Here is a 26,458-nt window from a genome sequence, read left to right on the forward strand (position 1 = left end):
CATTGTCATGTAGTCTATTTTGTATCATTTTCTTTTTTACATAATGTTTTCTCCTAGTTATTGATCAAACTGAAAAATGAAGGGGTTAAAAAACTGAAATGAGCTCTTGATCTTTGTGAAAGCTAATGGTGCACATCCAGGCATGAAAGAACATCAGCATGCACGAATGAGTAATTGAATCAAGTGCTAGAACTTCAACATATAGCCAATCTCAGAGCTACAGTTTTGAGAAATTGGTGCTCGAGTTTGAGACCGTTGGTTTCTCTTTAACAGGAACAGAAGATGTACCTTTTTAAGTTCCTAGTATACTTATGAACAAAATGACGAGAAAAGCATTAAACTCTTCTATGAGCTCATCCATTGAATATTATGCAAAAAGAACTTATAGAAGCATGCACAAGTCACTATATGCTGATCAAAGATAAAATTTGCAAAAAGAAACAGCAAGGGGGGGTGGGGGGGTGATTCGACAGATCTTTCTACAAGACTTTGCATACGTATCAGCAAGGAATACACCAATCCTTACTAATGTGCTGAGAAAACTGACTTGGCTGATATAAGCAAATCGTGTCAGTTCGAAAGCAATCTAGGACTATCAAAAGATGCAGTCCAGGTACAGAGTTCGACAGATCTTTCTACAAGACTTTGCATACGTATCAGCAAGGAATACACCAATCCTTACTAATGTGCTGAGAAAACTGACTTGGCTGATATAAGCAAATCGTCTCAGTTCAAAAGCAATCTAGGCCATGTATGATGAACTAGTCTAGAAGATACATGACAACTATCAGAATAGAATGCAAGCAAGCTCAATGGCAGTCTAGTTTCATTGTACTAACATATTTCATTGTACTAACATATAACAGCTCAGCAAGCACTGGTATGAGATTGTTGTCTCTAGCAGTATGTACAAGATAATATCACTAAATTGCTGAGGAACTACAAAAATAATCATATGATTTGTGCAAGTAAGCTGTGATAGGAAGTCTACATAGTCAAATAAAATTGGGCCTGTTGATTGTCAACCACCTGAAGTTTGTTTAGCCAGGACTGCACCCGGCTGACAAAATCCTCACATGTAACTGAACCATCGCAACTACAGATTGTTTTGTCTATGATCTCATCGGGGCTCTACAAAACACTTGATAAATTAGACAAATAGATAAGCACCACTTAAAGCAAGAATAAACATAACCTGAACAGTAGAAGCAATTATATATGATTCTAGCAAAGAAACTTATTGCTAGATCAGTCAGTGATTGCATGAGTAACTAAAAGGACAGTTGAGATATAACTGTTTGCAGCTTAATATTGTATCAAAGGAAATTATTGATTATACCAGATTCATTCCTAATAATTTTAATCCCTAAAATGACATCAACCTCACCTAGGTCTTTTACGTCAAAATGAGAAGATAAAAACACTTTGGTTTCATTTATAATCTCTAGGCTAATACTAAAGATCAAAATATCATCTATATACAGGCACACCAAAATAACAGAGTTGCTGAATACCTTGAATAAAGGCATCTCTCACACTCATTGAACATAAACCCATTAGACATCATCAAATGATCGATTTTTTCAAGCCACTGTCTAGGAGCTTGTTTAAGCCCATATAAGGACTTTAAAAATCACTTTATGTTCTTGGCCTGCTATAACAAACCCTTCGGGTTATTCTATATATATATTTCTTCTTCCAATTCACTATTTAAGAAGGCAGTTTTAACATCCATTTGGTGAATTAGAAGATTATTAATAGAAGCAATAGCAATCAAAATACAAATGGATGTCATCTTAGATACAAGGGAATATGTATCAAAGTGATCAACCCCTACCCTTTAATTAAAACCCTCGGCCACTAACCCCGCTTTATATTTTTCAATAAAATCATTTGCACTACGTTTCCTTTTGAATATCTATTTACAGCCTAAGGATTTTTCACCAAAAGGTAAGCCTCCTAATTTCCATGTGTTATCAGTCTTAATGGGCTCTATCTCATCAATGACTGCTCTTTTTAAAAGATAGCATCATGTGAGGACATAGACTCCTCTAACGTTAATGGGTCTCCTTCTAGTTGGGCTAAAAACACATGAAAATCAAGACTATAATCCTTGACAATTCTAGGCCATTTACTCTCCCTAATCTCTAGTTCAAAATCTGATTATCCTAAGATTGTCGGATGAGGGCTAGAAGGTTCGTCTAATTTAGAGAGGAGGAACCCCCACTAGATTGACCCCACTATTCTTTAGTATATAAGGAAAGGAATTTTCATGAAACTTTACATTTCTAGATTCAATTATGATATTTTCACCAATATATAGGAATCACTACCTCTCCCAGCTTTCCTAACTTCTTCAATAGATGTCGATCTCCAATGTTATGATCTCATCTAGGAGGTTATACACAAGAAAAATCACCATTTTCTTAGCCATGGATCTTTGGCTGTCTAGTTGCAATTTTACACCATTGTCACCTTAGTCGATCCTTCGTACTAATGTTCCATTCACCTTCTTGAAGACTCACCCATTCCATCATTTTGGCCAACAATATAAGTCCATTGAATGAGAATATTCAACCGGAACTTTGTCATACCAAAATATTCTCCTTACCAACACTGAAACATACCTAAAAACCAATCACACAAAACCTCTTAATTGAGTGTAACTATTTTCCCTTCTTATTGTGTTTTATGTGCATGTATGTATATATAGGCAAGCTGGGCTTCAACCCAAGATCACATGTTTTCCCTTCTCGCTCTTAATTGTAGTGTGATTTATAGATAGTCATAATATTTGATTATTCAACCACTATGGGTGATTGATCAACACCATGCCCTGATCCTTCTCCTTCCTTACTAGGTTTCCTTATTGACAACTAGATGTGGATGGATCCCAACATCTTTAGTGGATGAAACATTTACAAATACTTCTATTCCAGTTCTACATGTCACTTCTTGTACAAGAGAGAAATAAAATTATGAAACATAAACTGCAATATGATTAGTGTGAAAACACCAACATATAAGCTGAACTACAAGAACATAAAACAAAAACAATCAAGAAATAAATGAAAGACACTAATTACAATGACACAAGAAACATCATTATGCCAGCACTTTAAACATCTGACAGAATTACTTACAAATATGAGAAGTGATCTGGTGGACTAAGTCCATTGAAGCATTGTAATGCATCAAGTGGGGGAACTATTGGATCTAAACCCAACGGTTGCATGATAAATGCTAGAATGGATTTATTATGCTTTTTATGGTTTGAAACTTAAAAACCACATTAAATCAAACCATAATAAATGCATGGTAGCATTTAGTATGCAACCATTTGATTAGATCTTATGGCTCTCAACTAGATGCATTCTAATGATACAATCCACTAAGTCCACTAGATCTTTTCTCAACAGATATATACACTTTCATAGTTACCAACCATGAATGAGCTAACAAAAGCATGAGAATGTGTTCCTCGAAGTGGTATTCCGAATATCCTTCCAGCTGCAACATTACTGTCATTTAGGATGCATACGAAGACATAAGAACCATACAAAGAATTAAAACAATGAGATGTAAGGAAAAGATATCAGAATGTAAAATTTTATTTTATTTTTAAAAAAAAAAAAAAGTGTCTGCATGATAGAGAAAAATGAATGCACAATCAGAAAATCAGTGTTCAAACATTTGAAGATGATGCCATTTCATAACAAAATTTACATTCAAGCAATCATATCGGAAAGCCAAAAAAAAAGGGTAAGACAAACAAAGAATTGCAACTAAGCTCTATGACAAATAATTACCAATGGCTTAGACAAGGGCCTTGAACTTGTTCAAGAAAATTTGCGAAAAAAGCATCAAGAGTTTGGAAATACCGGTAATATATATCATTTAGTTCACAACTAAAACTCCACAGCATGTGTGTGTGTTTGTGGAAAATGCTAATGTCCCTACCTTGATGGGGATGTTAGAAACGTCCCCAAAGCTTTTAAATGGCATGTGAGATAGCTAACTCAAACACGCAATATATGTACGCATAAAGATATGGGATATCCACAGCATTTTTAACATTTACAATATCCCCTCTAGAAACTATCCAGTTCTTAGAGATTTGCATCCCCCCTCTATGCATACAACTCTGCTCATATACCAACAGTGAATTAAAAAAATTAAAAAATAAAAATAAAAAATGAGATATGCTCACATCCAACCATCTCAATGACAACTTACTGTCCATCCAGGGGATAAGTTTCAACATGTCTTGTACGTGTGACATCCAACAGGTTAGCCCCACCATGAGTAATGCAGGGGCATTTTCACACCGGGCTCAAGTGGGGTGGCTTGTGAGATGCAAGGGCATACTCGGGCTGAAAGACCCGCAAAACCCGTGGATTTGGGGCTCGTGTGAGTCGGGTGGCTCGTCTGAGGCAAAACCCATGGATTTGGGACCCACGAGGAGGGTTCGGCTGAGGACCTAACCCATGGATTTGGGGCTTGGGTTATGAGATAAAGGGATTAATTTGCCATGCTCTATCAGTTCAAGCTTTTAGAGCAAGTGGTTATCTGTCCTGCATCAATGAGGATAACCTTGTGTAAAAATCAGCGGCAAGCCATCATCAGGCCGGCGACTCTTGTATTTGTTATTTATCAGCTGCTATACATTATTGTTATGATGTGACCCACCTGATGAGTGGATGGGGCTGATTTTTGCACAAGGTGATCCTCATGGTGGGAACAGCCTATTGGACATGGTGGATGTTGGACACACATGATAGGTTGGAAGTGATCCGTTGGGTGGTGGATGGGAGCTTATCATCCCACCTGACGAGCATTTCTCAATGCACATTGTGCTCATATGTTTTATACTAATGCCTCACCATCATCACAGCCTTGTCCTAGCCATTTGGTCGGCTTCATGAATCATCTTTCAACAACCATTCCCAAGGCCCCCCTCTCTATAAGTATGTGGTTCTATGGGTTTGAGTTAGATAACAGATGGAGAATTGACAAAATTACAAGTCATCTTAATGACTTGTAAGTCATCTTATAGAGATGACTTACAATGACTTACAAGTCATAATAAGACAAGGATAGGCCAAGGCTTTCTTAATTAGTCATTACAGGTTAAACTACTTTTTCCCACTGTCAACAAGGAAAATTGGTTCTTATTTATTGTTTATTAATCTTAAAAGTGTGGGTTTGATGAGGCAACAGAAATTGGCTATCCTCTATTTCAGTCATTACTTTGGTCATGTCTGTTTATTCCTTGTTATATTCTCTGAAAACTCAATAAGTATTCTACTCCATAATCTCCTACCTCTTTCATCATAAGAATAATCCTTTACTAAAAACCAGCTATAGTTTACATCATATTTGTGATTAAACTGCCACATTCTATCAACATAACTTTTGCACACAACCAAAATATGCTGCCAGTGATGGTTTCCTGTAAGACAAATGAGCAGCATGCTTTCCCCAGGTAATGCTTTCTTAACCTATATAGCTGTAGTTCGCCGGTCCCAATCAAGAATCTCTCTCAATCTTGATTACCAAGGGAGTCCCCTCTGGCTCCCATTTCCAGTTACTGCTGCCATGACTAATCAAATCACCCTCTCACTTCACTGATTTGTAATGAAGATGTGATTGAAGATCTGTTTGTTTCAAAAAAGTATCACTTGAAAAAGAAATTATTCCGCATGAATTCACTTTTTATATTATTCATCACAATTTCTAAGCAACCCCACTGTTGAGAATCACCACCTCATCCTCAAGCCTCAAGCCCCTTTTTCATGCGACAAGATTTAACCTAACACCTCCTACTAAGAATTCAATTAAAAAGTTCACCAGCACAATCTTAACCGGTAATGCAAGATATGTCCACGTGAATCTGAGACAGTGTTGGCTGCAGCATATGCATATCATAGAATTTTTGTGGCCACTGACAGTCCCAATAGTTCGTTATCATTGTATGAATGGCTTGAACAACACTGTACGACGTGCATATCGAGAAAACTTTTTCGGAAAAATTCAAAGTTGTGAACAAATATCCAAAACAGGCTTCTTTCACATGTGTGACTGATGGAACACTTTCAGTGTTATTTACACGGGAGGGTATTTCACACGTGATACGTTTTACACATGTGAGGGATATTATAAGTTACGGCACGTGCTTGGAGTTAACACAGAACGAATCACTGGTTTGCCTTTTCCTGCTTTTTCTCCATTTCAAATTGCTACGAACAGGAAAAGATAGTCACCCTTGGATGGGAATTCTCAGTCCGGTAGCAGCAGAGACTCAATAACAGCTGGAAGAAAGAAGGGGTGAAAGCGCAGATCAGCAATTTTTCGTAAGTACAGGGCAAGGTTTGAGAAATCAGATTAACTCATCATCTACAGTGATAGAAATACAGAGGCAGGAGATAGGTACTGAAAGGGTAGCAGTGGTTGCAGTTGGGGAACTGGTAAAACAGTTCGATGGCTCCTGAGTAGAGTTTCGACAGGCAAAGGAAATCGTGGAAGGAAGGTTGGTCGATAAGAATCTTTGGGATACAGAAAGGGCAGATACAGTCTTAAAGGAAAATGAGGTACGTAAAGTTACAATGGTGCAAGGAATGAAGCAAGTGAAAAAGGTAGTGGGGCAGATAGTTCGCATGCTGGGGGTTACTTTCGGTGATAGACCAGAGGACTATGCCGCTCTTTTTTATGTTGTGGAAGCAAGAGGAAGACTGGCTTTGGAAGAATAGGGGTCCATTACAACTTACAAGTAGAGAGATGATTACATATAATCCAACAGTCTCAGAAGTAATACAGGGAAATAGAAAAGCTCGGCAATGGGGAAAAGGGTAATTTCTGTGTCTTCATGAAGATAATAATATGTTGGAATGTGCGAGGTTTGGGCTGTCCGCAAAAAAGGATACAGATTAAGGAAATGTGCAAATGTTACAAGGCGTAGATAGTGGCTTTTCAGGAAACAAAAGTTACAGGCAGTAGAGCAGGGGCTGGTAGATTCTTTGTGGAGGGGTAAATTTAAAGATTGGTTGGCGTTAAAGGCTGATGGTATGGTGGGTGGAATTTCCCTATCGGTGCTATTTAAAGAGGCTTCATCAGGTTTCAGACGGTTTTTTACTATAGTGTATGGGCCAAACAGACAGGGGTTAAGACAAGATTTTTGGGAAGAACTGAATATATGTCGATATAAGTCACAGTTACCATGGGGAGTGGGAGGTGATTTTAATATGGTGAGATTCTCTTTTGAAAAATCACATGGTAGTTCAAAAGATAAATTTCTCAGAATGGATAGATAAGATGGTAGATTTACCAATGGGTGAAGTCAATTTTACGTGGTCCAATGGGCATGCTAAGGCAGTTAAATCAAGGTTGGATCGATTTTTGCTTTCTGCAAACTGGGTGGAAAAGTGTCCCTTAGTTTATCAAAGGGGCCTGCCTAGGCCAATATCTAACCATTGCCCAATCATTTTGGAGACAGAAGAAGAGAATTGGTGATGAGGACATCTGAGCAACATACCAAATGAGAGGAGTTGAGCCAGTCTCCTTATGGCTAGACGACCATTACATGGGGCCCACTTGGCCGAATTCACATTCCTAGCCATGTTGAAGACCCCACATGTGTGTTCGTGTATATTTGAAGACCCCACACTGGGAAGATGCACATGGGCTACATACAGGAGCTTGATGAACACATTGTACCGTTGGATCGAGTGAACACGATGCTTAGACCATTGGATTATCATCATCGGACATCTTGATCGTGAACCCCCATGGGCCACAAAATAGTTTAGTTTGCTAACATGTTTCATTATTTTTTGTATATCTTATATTTGTGTTGAGAGTAGGGAGTTAGCAACAACTTTTAATTCATTAAGCATCTTTATGTTGAGAATCTTATCTGAGAGCGCCTTTTTTTTGTAAAAACTATTTTCTGATACTATAAAGGGTTGGACGTCCCCACCCCAGCCAATATGCATGTTATGAATACAAGAAATTTCTCTCCTTTTGCTTTGAGATTTAGCAAAATTTCATCTTGTGATTGGATTGGTGGTGCAAAACCATGGGGAGCGATTCCCTAGTTATCTTTTCTACTTTACTCTCTTCTCAACAAGATATCTTCTTCTTTTCTTCCTTCTTCATCTCCTTTTTTGTTTTTTTTTTCTTTTTCTTTTAAACCTTCATTCTTCTTCTTTCTACAACCCCTGATCCATCCAAACCTAGTTTTCAAAACACTATATCTCAAAACCCTAACCCTAAATCTCTAAAACCCTAATCCTAATCTCTGCAAAATCCTAACCCTAAAATTCTCAAATTCCAAAATCCATTGTTCAAATCATAAATTCCTAATAACCACAACCCGAAACCCATATTCCCAATTCTAAAAACCCTAAATCCTAAATCTCTTAAACCTAAAATCTGAAATCCTAACCTGAAACCTCCTAAAACCTCAACCGTAATGTTCCAAACCCTAATTGCTCTAAGCCTGGATACCCCGAACCTATTTCCCACATTCCCTAGCCTTTAAACAACCCTAACATGTCAAAACTCTTACAAGATACATGATTTCCATTGAATTCAGATTTAACCCAATGTTATGATGGGGGTTCTATCTCCCATAAATCCTGGTTAATCAGTAATTTATGAGATTAGCATTGCAGGACTGTCATAGGCTTGAATTTGGACATGTCATGAATCTGAAATTTCTGAATTTATGGTAAATTAGCTTTATTTTGTAGTTCCATTGCTCTAGTTAATCTATCTTTTCATTTCATGGCATCATATTAGGTTAGATCATTCCATCCTACATCAATTGGGGGCCGCGCCCATTTAGGTTCGAGCTCGCTTGGTTAGAGGTAGAGGGTTTCTCAGATAAGGTAAAGGAATGGTGATCCTCCTTTTCAGTTCAGGGAGGGGCTGGTTTCTCTCTCTTTCAGAAGATGAAATTGCTTAAGGGGAAAATAAATATTTGGAAGAAAGAAGTATTAGGAAGTCAGGAAGAGGAATTTTTAAAAAAATTGCAAGAGATTCAACGGCTTGATGTGTTAGAGGGAGGTGAGCTTTCAGATGATGAAAGGACCGGGAAGGAAATTCGTCATGCTAAGCTCAATGCGAGGTTAAGGGAGGAGGAAATCAAATGGAGACAATGCTCTAGGGCTCTTTGGTTAAAGGTGGGTGATAAAAATACTAAATTCTTTCACGCGACCGCAGGTGCGCGAGCTAGAAATAACAAAATTAATGGACTAGTGCTTGAGGGGGAAAGGGTTGAAGAGAAAACAAAGGTATGTGACTCAATAGTGAAATTCTATAAGGAGCACTAAGCAAAGGAAGAATGGGTTAGACCTGCACTTGACGATCTCCATTTTGATACTATCTCGAGGGAGGCGGCCAAATCTCTTGAGGAAGCTTTTACAGCTAAGGAAATTGAAGCAGCTATTTCGGAGTTGGAATGTGATAAAGCCCTGAGCCTGGATGGTTATCCGATTGCTTTTTTCAAAACTTTTGGGAGCTAGTAAAGAAGGATGTGATCGATTTTGTGAATGAATTTTTTGAAAAGGGGTTTATAGTGATGGAATTAGGAGTTGCTTTGGTGTTAATTCTATAAAAAAAAAAAAAAAAAAAAAAAAAAAAAAAAAAAAAGAAGAAGAAGAAGAAGAAGAAGAAGAAGAAGAAGAAGAGAGAGATAGAGAGGGGGGGGGCGGAAAGTTTAAAGGACTTTAGGCCCATTAGTCTCTTGGGAAGCCCTTATAAGATATTGGCAAAAATTTTAGCTTCAAGATTTCATATGGTTATAGGAAAAGTGATCTCCAAATTGCAATTTGTAGATATGCGTCAAATTGTGGATAGTGTGTTGATAGCACATGAAGTAATTGGTTCTTATAACAAAATGGAGTAAAAGGGGTGATTTGCAAGTTGGATATTGAAAAAGGGCATCTACTGTTGTTTTCTTTTTGTCTTGGAATGAAAGGAGCAAAGGAAAGAAGATATGGCGTCTTTGTCTTTTGGCTGGGATCTACGTAATATGGTGGTAAAGGAACAATTGGTGCTTCAGGAACCGTATAGGTCTTTCTTCGGAAGTCTGCAAGTCAGCAATAAAACTGGTTTCGGAAAGGGTGATCGAATCCAAAATGATTGTGGCGGATTAGTTTCTTGACAATTGGGCAGCTTTGTAGCTTTTGTTTTTTTCCTTTTCTTTTATTTTTTCTTGTATTCTTTAGGGTTTTGGTCTCTTTGAAATAAATTCATCACCCGTAAAAAAAAACACACATTTAAGATTATAAGAAGAATATGGAAAATAACAAAAGCATCAATCCCCTGTTTTTGGCAATGAATTGTCCCTCATACCACAACTAAGCAGATTATTCTGATAGTACTTTTGCATCCTGATTGGGGAACTTTATCCTGGTGGTTGTACTCCTAATCATATTGTAGACTCTCTTTCTTCCATAGAACATTGTTTACCAGCATTCCGCTAGCCCTCATGTGGCCAATTACAGTATGCTGTTCTGCTTCCTGAATATTTTAGTTTGATGTCATTTTAATACAGGTTTACAGTTTGATCACTTTTTGAAATTATGACCTTATTAATTTCTTTTTATTATTCAACTTTGTCAAGAACTGAGTCACCTATGTAATTCCATTTGGTGTGAATACAAATTATTGGTGCACAAATGCAATTATTCATTAGCTTCATTCATGTTGCTAATGAGAGGGGCAACCTAATGCTGTTTCCTTCAGTCAACAGTTTCAGACTTCCCATGTAATTCCCACTGGTAACATAAACATAAGTTACAACAAATGAAATTTACACAGGACTTCCATAAGGAATTACTATATTATGAAGATCTAACTAAATAATCTATCAATCACAATCAAAACAACAAGCCCCAAAAATGACCTACAGTGTTCAACAAAAATAACCTTGTTGCATCGAATCCACCAACGTAGCTGTATCTTGAAGCACTTACTCCACCGTCAGGACCCTACATATAAGGAAATAGTTACCTCTGTTAAAGTAAAAAAATCAGGGTAAACACCTCAAACCAAAGAAAACAGAGATTAGCAACCTGTGCCCGACGAAGCCCAAATTCAAGTAGATTTTTGGACCTCCCTGCAACAAATCGGTGTCTTGCAGCATTTGTAGCAACCAGTGAGGCATAGTTGACAAGATTCACAAATGGAGTTTCCAATAATTGAACCACCTGAAATGTGATTGTAGTAAAGTATGTTTGCATTACTTTTAAAAGACAAATGTGCATAAGCATTGCAAAATGTTTAAGTACCATTCAAGAGTACAACCGCTATTTGAATATTAAGCACGATAGTAAGTTCCAAATGAACTAAGTTTGTGTTTGGATATCCCAGAAAAATAACCAAGTTCCATGGTTATTGATTTGGAGAGAAAAGGGCGAATGTGGCCAATTAAAATTACCCATGCCTTGATTCGAGCCTGTGCCTACATAGTAAAAACTCATCAATTCAACAATGAGATCTCAAAATTCAAGGCAAGCTTACCTACCGAAAGGTAAAAGAAAAGGGATTGGGCCTAGTATAATTCCTAAATTCTGCCCCAAAAGCAAAGTAGAATAGATTATTATCAATTTTGTAGAATGTCCAGGGCCGTCGGTGGATACCTGGATGGCTGGATCAACAGGTACCTGACCCAGGACGGGTTTGGTCAACCGAGCCTGGATCCAAATTCCAAACATGTTTTAGTTCTGGTCCACCATTTTAGACCTGTTTAAACAGGTAGGGTACCCAGTAAATGTTTATATCTTATACATTAATATTCATTTATATATTAACATTTATTACTCCCTCCCTCTCTCTCTGCGACTTCTCACTCCCTATTTTCCCCAAGACAAAACAGGTGCCCAGGCCCCATTTAATTTAGGTCGGTATCTCGGAGTGGTACCCAGACCCGAACCTGACCCTTTCACCCAGGCCCAGATATGCCAGACCAGGACTTGAACCATTGACAGCCCTGAAGATGTCCTTGCTTCCAGCAATTTGAGGTTCATCCAAATGGCTGATAACATCTTAGAGCATGATGCATGATTATCAAGATCTATCTTCAAGCTAAATATCCGAAGCAAGGAAGCACATTTTGATGTTACTCACAGCAGTTGGTCCTTCAACTCTCATCAAGGGTATCTTAGGAAAAACAACAGATCCCTCAGAAATAGCATACACTTCAACATCAGAGCAGTCGATTCCCCTAAGATAATCAAAGAAGGCATCCTACACAAGAACACACGTTAAAGATATGTCAGAATGCAGTACGTGGTAATCACGAGTTGACTAAACAGAAATCTATCCCATGTCAATTTGCATTTTCAACTACCAAGTGCAAGAAAACAAAAGACTAGCCGCCTAATAGCAAATATTCTGTCTAAGAAGCCAATTTCCAAGATCTTAAACATAAAATCTCAAATATAGGAAAACAAATCCAGTTGCAACATTTTGGTTCATTTTGGTAGGAAGTACCATGTGTCCCAAGTCTATTATACCAACTTAGTTCTCAATTCCAGTCTATGTTAATTTATTTATTAGTTTGGTAACAAGTATCATTTGTCTAGGCTTATTTACATGCCTTAACGCTCATCTATATAATGGCGAGTGGACCCTTTCTTGTCAACATATCCAGTCAGCCAAATCTTGGGAACCGGGCAATTTTCTACATCATAGAGTGCCTAGCTTGGCACCAAATGTGATACCCAGTTGTGTAAAAGGTACAATTCAGGTCTAAGAGCCAAACCCTTTTCTTCTCAACCAAAATTACTCTAATCCCCACTAACTTCACAAGAACCCAATGTGTGTAATGTCATTGTTTGAAATGCTTGCTACAGTTTTTCATTGTTTATTAAAAGAGAATGTTTTGCCGTTTATTTAAAGACATCCCGAATTTAACTCTCAAAACTTCGATTCATCTGGGATCAACATTGAGGTCACAATTGCGAACCTAGCCTACCATCATCTTATCCTTGTCCCAACTATTCGGTGTTAGCTATATCAATCTTGCTTCGTAAATAATTCCTAAGGCCCTATCCTTAGCAAGCAAGCCTTCATACCCCAGCTAGTCACCTTGATCCAAGTCCTCCTCTCATCATCTTTTCAGGCCTTTCAACCCTCGTTAATGTTTCCCTCCTTACAGAGCCATCTTGACACAACCAGACTTTGCTGCCAGGGGCCTGAATTTGGATCTTGGATCTGGATGTATCATTGTTTTTTGTGCAGGGAGTCTGGATCTAGGTCTACACATTCAGACCTGAATAACAAGGAGTCGCACCACCTCTTCATGGAATCTTATCAAAAGAATATTCCCATTGGAAAAAGGAAAAAAGAACTTCAATTCAATTTAAATGAGCATCAAAACTGATTCACATGCATGGGGTTGGTCTTTTATAAACCTTATACGGAATGGTTGATGTGCTTGATTCACTAGGTTCAATAATCAACAAGACCAGTCATGTCTAGCTGGTGGGGCCCTTATTTAAAAAAAAGGTATCTGTATGGTATTGGAAATGACTCAGGATCCACTTTTGGAAGGATAGCTGTCGTCTGAACTATCATATTCTGAACCAATTCCAAAAACTCATCAGAATCAATTGAGAAGGACAGATGGTGAATTGTTGCTTTATGAGGGAGGGCGGGAAATATCTAGTTTGAAATCACCAAATTAGAAGGAACCTGAGAGATGAAGAGATAGAATCTCATGCCAACCTACAGTCCTTGCCTGTAGGAGTCTTCATTCCATCAAATGAAAGAGATAAAAGCAATGTTACATGTTTCGGTGTTGCACCGTTGGGATACAAAAACATCAAGGGAAACATCAGGAAACATTGCATGAATCACATAATGTATCACAATCAGAGGGAAACATAGGGGAAATTTAGGGAAATGATGAAAGTTGTCAAAGGAACTTCAAAAGATGTTAAAAAAACAGACGATTAGTGATTACAAAGTTAGAACTCAAACATTACAAAAAATAACTATGCACAATAGTTTTCCATAGTTTAGGAGAAAAAATTATGTGCTATCAGCAATAAGTGATGCAATTATATCCAAATAATTGATATTTTAACAATATAAATACAAAATGGCTTTCCCATTACATTTTTATTATAAAGTAATTAATAAGAATTTCTATTTTCTTAATTCTTCTAAAAATACTTTTAATAATAAATTTGTTGTTAATGCAATAATTTTTAAAACAAAAACATTCAGTTATTTAATAGAATAATAAACTAAGTTATTCACATCACATCTCTATTTTAAATATTCTTTTTTTAGATGTGTTTTTAGTTCTTTTTTGTTAAAATAATTTCTTTCCAAATGAAGTGTGGCCAATGTATAGATCAACATACACTCATCATTCAGCAACATATGTTTTTGCCACACTGAAATTACAATTGTAAAGGGTGAAGAAATTTGGGTTTTCCCAATGTTTTCCATTTTGCACCTTCAAAATTGACATTTATAGTTTCAAATCCATGTCAATGCATGAAACTCATGCATAGATATGGATTTACACTTGTTTTATACCGAATTTATTTTTAAAAAAAAAAAAATTAACAACTAAAACCAAAATTTGGTCTCAAAGTAATTCACACCAAAGTCAGACAGTACGTGGATCATAGAGGCAAACCTTCAGCGAAGAGACCTAGATCTCCTCGAGCATCACTGCAGCTTTATTTCGCCAAAGGTGAAATCTCCTCAACTGAGGAGAATTGATGAAGACATGCGAGCACCATACCAGAGGAGGACTAAGCCAGTCTCCTTATGGCTAGACGACCATTACATGGGGCCCACTTGACCTAATTCACATTCCTAGCCACATTGAAGACCCCACCTACATGTTCGTGCATCTTTAAAGACCCCACACTGGGAAAATGCACGTGGATTGTATATACACACTTGATAGACACATCAGACCATTGGATCGGGTGGACATGATGATCAAACCGTTGGATCATCCTCATCGGACATCTTGATCGTGGACCCCCATGGGCCACAAAATAGTTTAGTTGTTTAGATTGTTTACATGCTACGTTATTTTTTGTATAACTCATATTTATGTTGAGATTATGAAGTTAGGAACAACTTTTAATTTATTAAGCATCTTTATGTTGAAAATCTTATCTGAGAGCACCTTTTTGTAAAAGGTATTCTCTGAGACTATAAAAGAGAAAGGGGGGGGAGGGGGGCAGGGTCTAGAGCCCTAATGTCGTTATTTTGAAGAAAAAATAAAGTTGTGTTTTATCTTCTTCATGTGATTAGAAGAATACTCCATGTGATTTGGAGCTTAGGTGTGGTGTGATTTCATTCCCCATTCAACGAAGGTGTGAGGCTTCCATTTATCATCTTCCTTCTCTTTTCCTTTCTACCCAAAAGATGTATTTTCTCAAAAACTTCATCTCTCTTCTTCTCTTCCTATCAAAAACCATCCAAATCATCTTTTTCTTCAACTTTTCATCATCCAACTTCAACCCCAACCGAACTTAACCATTGAAGACCCCAAAATCTCTAACTTTCCTTCATCCAAAACCTTAATTCCCCTCTACCAATTCCTAAATCCATCAATCCCCACCCAATTTAGCCTTAATTTCATCTTTTCCCCAATTCAAAAAAAATAAAAATAAAAAAATCCTAATTCCAAAATTCCAAATTCCCATAAACCCTAATTTTTCAAATTTCATATTTTCTCCTTCCTAACACTAATCATAGAACATACAAGTCAATCCATTGAGTGTGAAACATACCTATGCTAAATTGGAAGTTCTATCCTTCCATCGGGCTTAGTTTTAATTGATTTATGTGATTTCTTAACATGCGGGCATGTGATTTAAGTTAAATCGGATTTTATTTCCTATTGTTTACTCTTAATTACGTGGTGGGTTAGCATCTTTTGTTAATTGAATTACTTTATGGACTCTTTTCATCTCCAGGTTGCATGTTAGCATTAAATCAAGTGTCCAGCATCATCTAATCTTCCAGTCCGCTTGATGTCTTTATTCAAGTGTCCAAAAGCGATGTTGGATATGTTAGAAAAACTTAGAAGGGATTTCTTATGGGAGGGGGCAGGTAACAAGCACAAATTCCATCTTTTGAAATGGGAGGAAGTTTGTAAGCCAATTGAACTAGGGGGGTTGGTCTTCAGGTTGTAGGTGAGATGAACTTAACACGTTGGGTAAATGGGTTTCAAGGTTTGAGGTAGATGAGGGTTGTTTGTGGAGGGAAGTTGTAGAGAGGAGTATGGGGTTCAAGAAGGCTCGCACTGGATAAGACACTCTTCATTATATAGGGCATCGTCTTTGTGGAAAGCAGTAGCCTCGCAAAAAAAAAAAAAAAAACTAAGTTTGGTAAGGGATAGCATTCTATTTGGGGAATGGCAAGGAGATAAGATTTTGGGAGGATGTATGACTAGGGCATCAAAGGTTAAGGGAGATTTTCCCACATTTGGCGAGGATCTCGTTTGAAGCCAATGTGAAGTGGCTAGATGCTTCACTCTTCAAGGGGATGAAGTCACTTGGACTCCCCCTTGTAGGAGGAATCTCGATGAGGGCGAGTTAGAGGAGCTCTTGGGGCTACTTCAGATCTTAAGAAAGGTCCGTCCCTTTCTTTCCAAAAGAGACTCGTTGAGATGGTCTCATGACAAATCTAGCAAGTTTACAATGAGATCCTTCTATTGTATGATCAACGGTGAGTCAAGCACTAATGGGGTGAGTCGAGCACTAATGGGGTGGGTTACACAGCTTTTGTTTGGAGATATGGGGCTCCTCCAAAGGTAGCGGCGTTATTTTGATTGGTGCGAAAAAATAAAGTGCTCACGGTTGACTATCTTCATAATAGACATGATTTTACCGAATGTATGTCTTCCATACTATCAAGATGAGGAATCGGTAAACCGTCTTTTCATTCAATTGTTCTATTACAAGGAAGTTATGGCAAGGATTCTTTATCTTGTTTGGTGTTCAGTGGGTGTTGCCAGGTTCCATTGAATCCCTCCTCATGGCACGGCATGGCGGGGATAAAGGGAAGACCGGGAAGAAGATCTGGCATCTGGCATCTATGTTTGCTGGCTGGGATTTGGTCACTGTGGTTGGAAAGGAATTGCTGCTGTTTCAGGAATCTGAAAAGGGATCTTGGGGCGGTCTTTTATCTGGCCAAAGATCTTATAAAGGAATGGGCAATTGAATCCTCGGTCAGTGTCAGCTCAGCTTCCTGTTTGCTGGGCTGATCTGTAATTTGTCTTTTATGTTTTGTTTTTTTTATTTTTCTGTTCTGTTTTCTTGCCTTCTTTGTATTCGGCCTTTCAGCAATAATATCATCAATGTTCAACGGTTTAAAAAAAAATGTACGGTTGTCCATAACCATTAGGCAGGACACAACTTGGGCCAAATCCAAACAGCCCTACTTAATTCAAAAGGTGTTATAGTTTAGTTGCAGCAGCAACCACATATTTAGATAAAAATCCTATCACATGTAGGTCTAGGATTTCTTTTTTCTCCTTGACGACATCAAATTCAAATATTTGAAAACCTTCCATTATCAGCTTTGATATTTTGGCTGCCTCAAATATATATATATATATATATATATATTATACCTAACAAAAAGAGAGAAAAAGGGGGGGGGGGCGCTGCCCCCCTCATCCCACAAAACTACAGCACATTTTCCCAACCAGCTAGAAGTTCCTCCCGGTTACATTTCACAAAGTGCTTATGGCCCATTGCCCAGGAAAATAACTCTAGCCTTAGCACAAAGGAAAATGTCCTGGCAAGAGACCAATGTATTGTCAAACGTACAATGATTCCACTCTTTCCAAATCCAAATCTACACGTAAAACTTTCCTTTTCCTCACAACCCCCCACATTCAGGGAACAAATAGATTGACAACTCTACGAAAATTGTTTCTTCTTTTCATCAATTTGCTTCCAACCGTTGGAGAAAAGAAAGCACCAAAAAACAATATTTGCAACACGATACAAAAAGGACTATACCTCACATGTAGAAGGCAAGGTGGTGCGTAAGAAAGAGATCTCATCTTCTCTCAATTTGAAATTAGCAATGAACCGGATACATTCTTCTAGACCACCAAAGATGGTGTATTCACCCCCAAACGGGTTCTTCCGGAAAAATAAGTCAAACCTGAAATACATCCAAGTTTTCAAAATAAAGACTGCTACCTACAAAGAATAGTGGAAAACCATGAATGGAATACCTTCAAACTTTAAAAAAGTACAACCATGCTAGTGGAAGCAAAGACTGCCAAATGAAAGGAAATATTCTCCGAGATTTTCAATGAATGGAAGGAAAAGAAGAAAAAAAAAAAAATAATAATAATAATAATAATAATAAAATCTAAGTCTACAAGTAGAGAAAAGAAAATACATTGATAAGTTAGAACCACAAAACGTATCTTTTCAACTTAAATCTTTTTTAACTAATTAAAAAGACAGTAACCTGAGCCAAATTAAGCTAATGGTGTTTCCAAGTCAGGCTTCATATTCAAATTTAGTGTAACACTAAACAAAAACTTGTAATGTCATGTCATCAGTTCTGATGCAATCCCTACAAGGGAAAGCATTGTAATATGAAGTATGAACCATCAATACCGAATGCTGAGAACTGTTGGAAGTCAAACATTTTAACTTTTTTTTTTTCTCATATGGAGATGTAAATAAATTTCAATGATACAAAGGCACAATTGATCCTTTGACTTTGACATGTCAGCATGAATTGTTCTCTGTACTATAAGTTGTTAGTGAATTATTCTCTTAGGAACCTGTTCTCATGAGAACCCTTTGAGAACTCACCCCACGTGACGTGTGCACAAAATCCAAACCGTCCACTTGGTGAGTCACCTCATCAAACCCCTAAAGGCTAGAAATCAGTTTGATCCAAAAATCAAGTAGGCCATAGCAAAGTGGGAGGGAATGCCCAGTCTAGATTTTCACCAAGGCCCACCTGAGTCGCAAAACAGCATGATTTTTTTCCCAACACTTCATCCAAGCTAGATGAAGGGCCTGTATGGCCTATATTGCATATACACATCATGTGAAATGAGTTCTCAAAAGGTTCTCATGTGTTCTCATGAGAACTGGTTTCTTCCTTTGTCCTCTTTCTTCATTCAAAATAGCAAGAGGACTTCATGAAACAAGAAATCCAATCTTGCATATCTGAAATCCAAAGGACTGAAATGACCTGATTTTTTAGCCAAAAGATCTAATCAATGTGGCTTACCTAATGGAAAGCATATCCAACATACATCACATTCTGAATACTCACAGAGCAGCAAACTATTGAGCAATAGCCCAATATCTAAATGATCAGATGATCTTACCAAACAATCAGAAGATCTTTGCCCCATGAATGCAGTCTGTTGCTTGCCTCTTTTTTTTTTTAACGTCCATTGGGACAAGTCTAAAGGTATCTTTTGAGCTGTGGACCATCCATGACAGGGCATGCTAGATCAATTGAAAGGATCTTGTACTCTTATGCCACATCTACAACATTACTGTATTGAGAGATGCACCAAAACCAAATACTTTCTCATTAACTAAACACAAATTATATATTGGTATCTATCAAACTAACACCATACACGTTGCAAGCATGTAAAATCCAGATCATTCATCCAATATGGCCCAAATCACATGTCAGATGATCCAAACCAATTAACTGGAAAAAGATTTCTTGTTAGATGTGATCCATTGCTCTTGTTCTTTTACCATCCATTTGCAGGCTAGTGATATGGGCTATGGCCCATCCACAGATTTACATGATGGATGAACAGTTGGGATCTCATACGTGAACACTATAAGAACTGCATTAGATTGACAGACACTAAAGACTAAGGTAAAACATCGACATATCTTTAGTTTCTGGTACCCACATTCCTTCATAAAACCAGCTACTCCATTAACTAGCTTTCCCACAACTAAGGTCCCAAAGCAATTATGTTCCAATCACCTTATATTGTCTCCAAGATTCTTCACTGTAATTAAAGACAATCTGAAGCAATTCTTCACGTGACTAGGAACTGGTGTAGATTTATCATCACGGCAATGGTTCATCCACCGTACGCATGGCACAAATGCATTCTATCTAGACCGTCGGAATTGTGGGCCCCACTCTGGATGGATCAGTCCAACAACCACATCCACTGGACAGTCTTAGCTACCACTCTCCACCACTGAATTTGGATCCCAGGATACTTTCCATTGAGCTAGCCGATTGACAATCGTCAATCAGATAGTTAGCATAGTAAAACCAATGTAATTGTGAGTATATGCTCCATACAAAACAGACCACATGATTTCAACAGTCGGAATTGACAAATGTATGTACAATGGACAGGACACCAACATCATTTCAGAAATATTATATTTGTTTCTCATTCGAAATAAAATTTCCATGAATTCAACTACAGAAAGTGTTTACAGCATTTCATCTAACCCTAATCAATCAATCGCAAAATTCCCAATACCAATTTCATCCCAAACTTCACAAAATCAAACTACAACAATAGAAACTATCAAAGCAATTGGATCAATAACAGAAGTAGCGAAACGGGAATTACGCAGAGTTCTGGATCTACTTACACGGCGCGGTCCTGATGCTTCCCTGCTTTCCAGTAAGCATAAGCCATGGTGAACTGGTAGAGATCTGTAAGGAGGGGAGTGACCATTGGATTCGTCGGGCCATCGATCGACGGCAATCCTCCATTCGCGGATGGCCCTCCATTCGCGGTAACTGCTGCTGCCGCTGCCGCTGCCGCTGCCATTCTCTTTTTCTAGGGTTTCAAAATTCTCCTTTCTTTCTTTCTTTCTTCTTCTGTTTGGGAAAAGAGGATTTAAATGAGGAAAGAGAAGAAGCAGCCAAACACTCCCATATAAATCGGATAATTTTCGATTTGGCCGATAGACGGAAGACGAAGAAGGCGTTTTAGTCAATTCGCGCGGGAGCGGATTACGTGCGTCAAGGATCTCACCCAAGACGGTGCGACCCTTTCTGTGTGGCCCACCTTGATCTGTGTATTCTAAATCCACGCCGTCCATCCGTTTTTTCAGATCATTTTATGGCATGATAAGAAAATGATACAGATCAAAATCTCAAGTGGACCAACAATAGGAAACAGCATCTATTGACCATTAAAAACTTCTCATGACCCACATAAGTTTTGATCAAGCATATATTTACCATCCATATTCATCCTCGTACTGTGATTGTAGGATAATTTTCTTATTTACAATAGTAAAGATAAATCTACGTTTCAAATCACAAGATCATCTCAGCAAGTGGGCTCAGTGGGTTGGCACACGATATATCCCGTTTAGGTAGAACAAATTCATTTTAATTCTCGTTCAACGGCCACCAATGGACTGACTGATCCTCTATTGTGATATTTCTTTTTTACTACTGGTCCTTTTGCCGTGTATTAAAGCTGGGTAACAAACCTGCCGCGTGTATAGGGGTACGTGTAGGCTACATGCATAGTGCCTGCGTATGACTGGCAATAAATACCTTACCTTGACAGAGTATCAAATCTTATTATAATAAACACCCGGATCCATAGCTCAACGGGGCAGACCGAGTGGAGATACCTCGTTTCAACGCTTGAGGTCTTGGTATCGATCCCTAGCGGGGGTGGCTAACATGGAGTGTATGTACTAACAAGCTAATTAAAAAAAAAAAAAATTCTTATTATAATACAATGTTTCCAATGTGATGATGCCTGATTTATTCAAACCTCAGCTCTCTAAATTTTGTGCACGTGACAAGTGCCACAGTGATGATGGGATCGATGGGGAATGCAACGCACGTGGTTTGGCTGGTTACGTGGCCAGCTAGCTAAGTGCGAAAGCCACGTGGGCCCCACCCTGTTGTATGTGTTTTATCCACTCCGTTCATCTATTTTTTTCAGCTCACTTTGGAAGATAAGCTCAAAAATGAGGCTGAACAAAATCCTAGGTGGACCATATTATAGGAAACAGTGGGTATTGAACGATTTTTATTGAAAACTTTATGGGAGCCACGAAAGTTTTATATCAATCTGATGTTTATTTATTTTTCCTTCATCTGCTATCTTATCAAGAGGTCGGATGACAAATAAACATTACAATCAGCCTTAGAAAGTTTTTAATGATAGATGTTCAATCAATGCTATTTCGTTGCGTCGTTGTCCATCTGTCATTTGGATTTTCCTCATTTTTTAGCTTATAACTAAAATAAGATGAAAAACTAGATATATAGTGTGCATAAAACACATACATTATGGTGGGGCCTACTGGCTTTGACATTAGCTAGTTGGCTGGTATTGAGTCAAACCACATCTGAATGCATCCTATTCACATGTAAGTGCGGATTAAGTGTTATTCGGGTAACAACTTATTGAATGTTACTCTTACCATGTGGGGCTACCTTAATGAATTTGTTGTATATCTGTCCATATGTCTTTTCAGCTCATTATAGAAATTTATCTCAAAAATTAAACAGTTCGAAATCACTTGTTGTCCATGCCACTGAAAAAAAATAAAAAAAAACTTTTTGTAGGCCACAAAAGATTTGGAACAAGCTGATCTTTCTCTCTTCCCTTCACATAGTGTGTATCTGTCTTTTCCCTTCACGTGGTGTGCTCTACTTTGAGATTTGGATCTGCTTAATTTTTGATACAAGGTTCCAAATGTAGGTTTAGAAAAGCAAATGGAAAATTGGGGGTTAGAAAGAAAACCACAAAGCTGTGTGACCCACCTGGATGATGTTTTGTATATCCACACATCTATTTTTTCAACTTATTTTAGAATGGGGTTCAAAAAATTATATGTATCCAATTCTCATAAGGTTTTGATAATGTTTATTTGCAATCCAACCCATTGATAATGTCAAGAACATCTAGATGAAGAGAAAATACAAAAATCAGCTTGACTCAAAACTTTTGTAGCCCAAAAAAGTTTTTAATGATCATTCATCTTTGTTTCCAGTAGTTCAATTCACCTAAGATTTAGATTTTCTAAATGTTTGGGATCGCTCTAAAATGTGATGAACAAATAGATAAACAGCATGAAATATATATATATATATATATATATATATATATATATATATATAAAAGGATGGCCCACATAGTAAGGGTAACACACACTAAGGTGTTACCTGAGTACCAGCTAATCTGCTCCACATTTGCATGGGCAATTTGAGCAGATTAAGTATTACCGGATAACACCCACCCTTACCATGGGGCCCACCTTGATGATGTTTTGTATATCTATGTTGTCCATCCATTTCTATAGACCATTTTAGGGTATGGTCCCAAACATTAAGCAGATCCAAATCTCAAGTGGACCACATCGCAGGAAACAATGGTGATTGAGTTGCCTCACCATTTAAATTCCAAAGGGTTCATGGTAAGGTTTTGGGAATGTTTATTTGCCAACCACCCTATTCCTAATGTCAAACAAAACTAGAGTTGTACATGAGTCGAACTGAGCTCAACTCGGCTCGGCCACTAGTTGACCTAGCTTGAAGTAGGCTCAGCTCAGTCCTCGAGCTTGATTGGCCAGCTCGACTCGGTTCGATCAGCAACTCGGGCCAATTCGAGCCTCCATAGCATTTTCTCAAACACATATAGTCCACCTTCAATTTCTCACGATATGTAAAACAACGATAGCAGTTCACAGATATTTCATCACTCAGTAGGCAACATCAAAATTAATATACAAGGGTATTTGTTTTATATCCATACCTTCCTCACCACCAGTTGACACTTCGTTGAATCATTTTATCAAACACTTGGTGAGCAACATCAACTAAGTCACCGGACTAGTTCGATTTGAATTCAATTCGAGTCGGGGTTTGATCCGAGTCGAGTCGAGCTTAGGCAAGCTCAAACTCAGCTTTAAAAAAAAATATTTTTGAGCTAACAAAATCAGCTCTGCTCGGCTTAAACTCAATTTTGAAGCGAAGTCGAATCGAGTTTTTTTGAGTCTGAGTTGAGCAGTTCGTGTACATCTCTAGGTAGAACTATATGAAGGGAACATACAAAGATCAGGTTGATCATAACTTTTGTGGCCTATGTAAGGTTTTTAATGGTCATTCATTATCATTTCTAATAGTGTGGTTCACCTGATATTTGGATCTTCTTAAGTTTTGGGACCACACCTAAACTTACATGAAAAAACAGATGAATATCATGGATATACAACAAATAAATCAAGGTGGACCCACATAGAGTAACACCCACTAAGGTGTTAGTGGGGTAACAGGGGAATCCGCTCAGGTCTATCTCCATGGCTCAGTGGTAGTCTGAGATTATGAGTTAGGGGTGTCAATAGGCCGGGAAAAATTAAAATTTTAAATAGGGCCAGCATGGCCCGAAACAGTTCAAAATCCGGCTGAGATCTACCCAAACTCGGCCTGTTGACAGCCCATCGGGAGAAGATTAGCTGTTACCTAGGAAGCGGATTGCGTCCTACCCCCCGCCTGGGCGGTAATCCGTCCAGGCAGGGCTCTGTGGGGCCCACCGTGATGTAAATGTTTTATCCACGCCGTTAATCATTTTTAGCATATCATTTTAAGATATGAGACTAAAAATTAAGTAGGTTAACAGCTCCAATGGACCACACCAAAGGAAGCTATAGTGATAATGGCACTCACCGTTGAAACCTTTCTAAGAGCCACCGTGATGATATTACCATACAGCCTATTCATAAGGTCATGTAGACGTGGATGAAGCGAAAAAACAAATATCAGCTTGATCTGAAACTTCTCCAGCTCCCAGGAAGTTTTTTAAGGTGGACGTTCAATCCAAAATTTGTGGTCCACTTAAGACTTTTTCCTGCTTATATTTTTGGTTCATATTTTAAACTGATCTTCGAAAAACAATAAACGGCGTTGATAAAACATTTATATCACGATGGGCCCCACATAGCGCTGCCCGGACGGATTACTGTCCGGGCAGGGTAGGACGCAATCCGGGTCCCTGTTACCTAGCCGTGTGGGGCCCACCTTGATAAATCTATTGTATATCCATGGCGCCCATCTATCTTTCTAGCTCACTCAAGGAGGTTATATCAAATCTTTAGAAGTTCCAAATCTTCCATGGACCACGCCAAAAAATAAAAAAACCAGTGGCGAATGACTATTAATTTTTTATTTATTTTTTAGTTTTGGATCAATCTTAATTAAGTCTGGCCGGCCTTATCAACAAGTTAGATGGTAAATAAACATTACAAATTTTCTTATTGTGGGCCCTGGAAAGTTTTTAATGGTGGGTGGTAAATAAAAATTGTGGTGTAGTGGACGTGAGATTTTGATATATTTAATTTTTGAATAGCCACACCTCATCCAGGTGGGCCACACGGTAAGGGTAATATCCACTTTAAGGTGTTGGCCGGATAACATCTAATTTGCTATCTATTGGATAGAGTGCTAATGTGATAAGGGTGCTATGGCATGCGCCGGGATCATAGGAAGTTACTGTGGTTGAAGCTATGTGGGCCATAGAGATTCCCATGACAAATCCACTCCGTCCATCAGTTTCTCTAGATCACAATAGGATGGGTTTCCAAAATCATGCAAATCCAAAACTCAAGCAGGCCACATTGCACAAAATAGGGATAATGGAACATCAACCATTGAAACCTTCCGTCCTCCAGTTTTGTGTAGTGTGGCCCACCTGAGTTTTGGCTCTCCTGATTATTAGACTTCTGTCCTCCTGTGGTCTTGAGAAAATTCCTGGACGGAGTGGATTTTTCAAGGGCTGTGTTTCTCAGTAGCTTCCGACCGCAGGAAATCCCTGTGGCGAGGCACAGGCAATTCACGTCCTGTAACTTTCGCCGCCGCATGCTGAGATACGTATGACAAATCACGACCATTTATCATGAAAGGAGAGGTGCGCCCATTTGACCTACATACTAGTTATTCCGGTCTAAATGGTTGTAGCAGTACTCCTTTACGCAATATATGGATAAGATCTTTCACTCGTGATTGGCACGTGCGGTACGGAGCTCATGGTCCTTCTCACGCGAGAGATTGCACTCAGAATTCTTAGTTGAAAATAATAATAAATAATAAATAAATAAATAACCTCATACCGTTGGTAGTCGGTGGACGTAGCACCCAGTCCAAACGCAAGCGAACGTTCAATCCAGAAAGCTTCGTTTGCACATGAACATGAGATCAATCAAACCGTCCAAAATGGTAAGACCCACTTTTCTCTACGTTTGTTTGTTTTGTTTGCTTTGATTTACTGGAAGTTCCTGCGCTGAGAAGGTATGTACAGCTTCCCGTGATATTTGTGAGAAATTCATCCCATCCATGTGTTTTCCAAGCTAATTTTAGAAACTGGAACAAAAATTTAATAAATCTAAAACTCGAGTGAGCCACAAGAAAAGGTTTCAACTATACGCATTTATTTCCAACGTTTTCCCTCTCTCGTGTGACT

The 26,458-nt window shown here is 38.2% G+C and overlaps 1 protein-coding gene across 2 annotated transcripts in view; it reads right to left on the reverse strand.

Annotated features, from left to right (window-relative positions):
* The window catches only part of LOC131237546 (nicotinate phosphoribosyltransferase 2-like), a 60,213-nt gene extending 33,959 nt beyond the window's left edge, over nucleotides 1–26,254 (reverse strand). For both annotated transcript variants that reach the window (XM_058235363.1, XM_058235365.1), the window contains exons 1-8: nucleotides 26,109–26,254; nucleotides 20,619–20,850; nucleotides 18,015–18,162; nucleotides 12,133–12,252; nucleotides 11,079–11,213; nucleotides 10,933–10,994; nucleotides 3,446–3,521; nucleotides 1,030–1,131 (exon numbers count right to left, since the gene is read on the reverse strand). In XM_058235363.1, the coding sequence (XP_058091346.1) occupies nucleotides 1,030–1,131; nucleotides 3,446–3,521; nucleotides 10,933–10,994; nucleotides 11,079–11,213; nucleotides 12,133–12,252; nucleotides 18,015–18,162; nucleotides 20,619–20,800 (825 nt within the window). In that variant the 5' untranslated portion in view covers nucleotides 20,801–20,850; nucleotides 26,109–26,254. The remainder of the gene's footprint in view (nucleotides 1–1,029; nucleotides 1,132–3,445; nucleotides 3,522–10,932; nucleotides 10,995–11,078; nucleotides 11,214–12,132; nucleotides 12,253–18,014; nucleotides 18,163–20,618; nucleotides 20,851–26,108) is intronic.
* Between the last annotated feature and the right edge of the window lie 204 nt (nucleotides 26,255–26,458).

The sequence above is a fragment of the Magnolia sinica genome, chromosome 2 (genome assembly GCF_029962835.1).
Source record: "Magnolia sinica isolate HGM2019 chromosome 2, MsV1, whole genome shotgun sequence".
NCBI classification, from domain to species: Eukaryota; Viridiplantae; Streptophyta; class Magnoliopsida; order Magnoliales; family Magnoliaceae; genus Magnolia; species Magnolia sinica.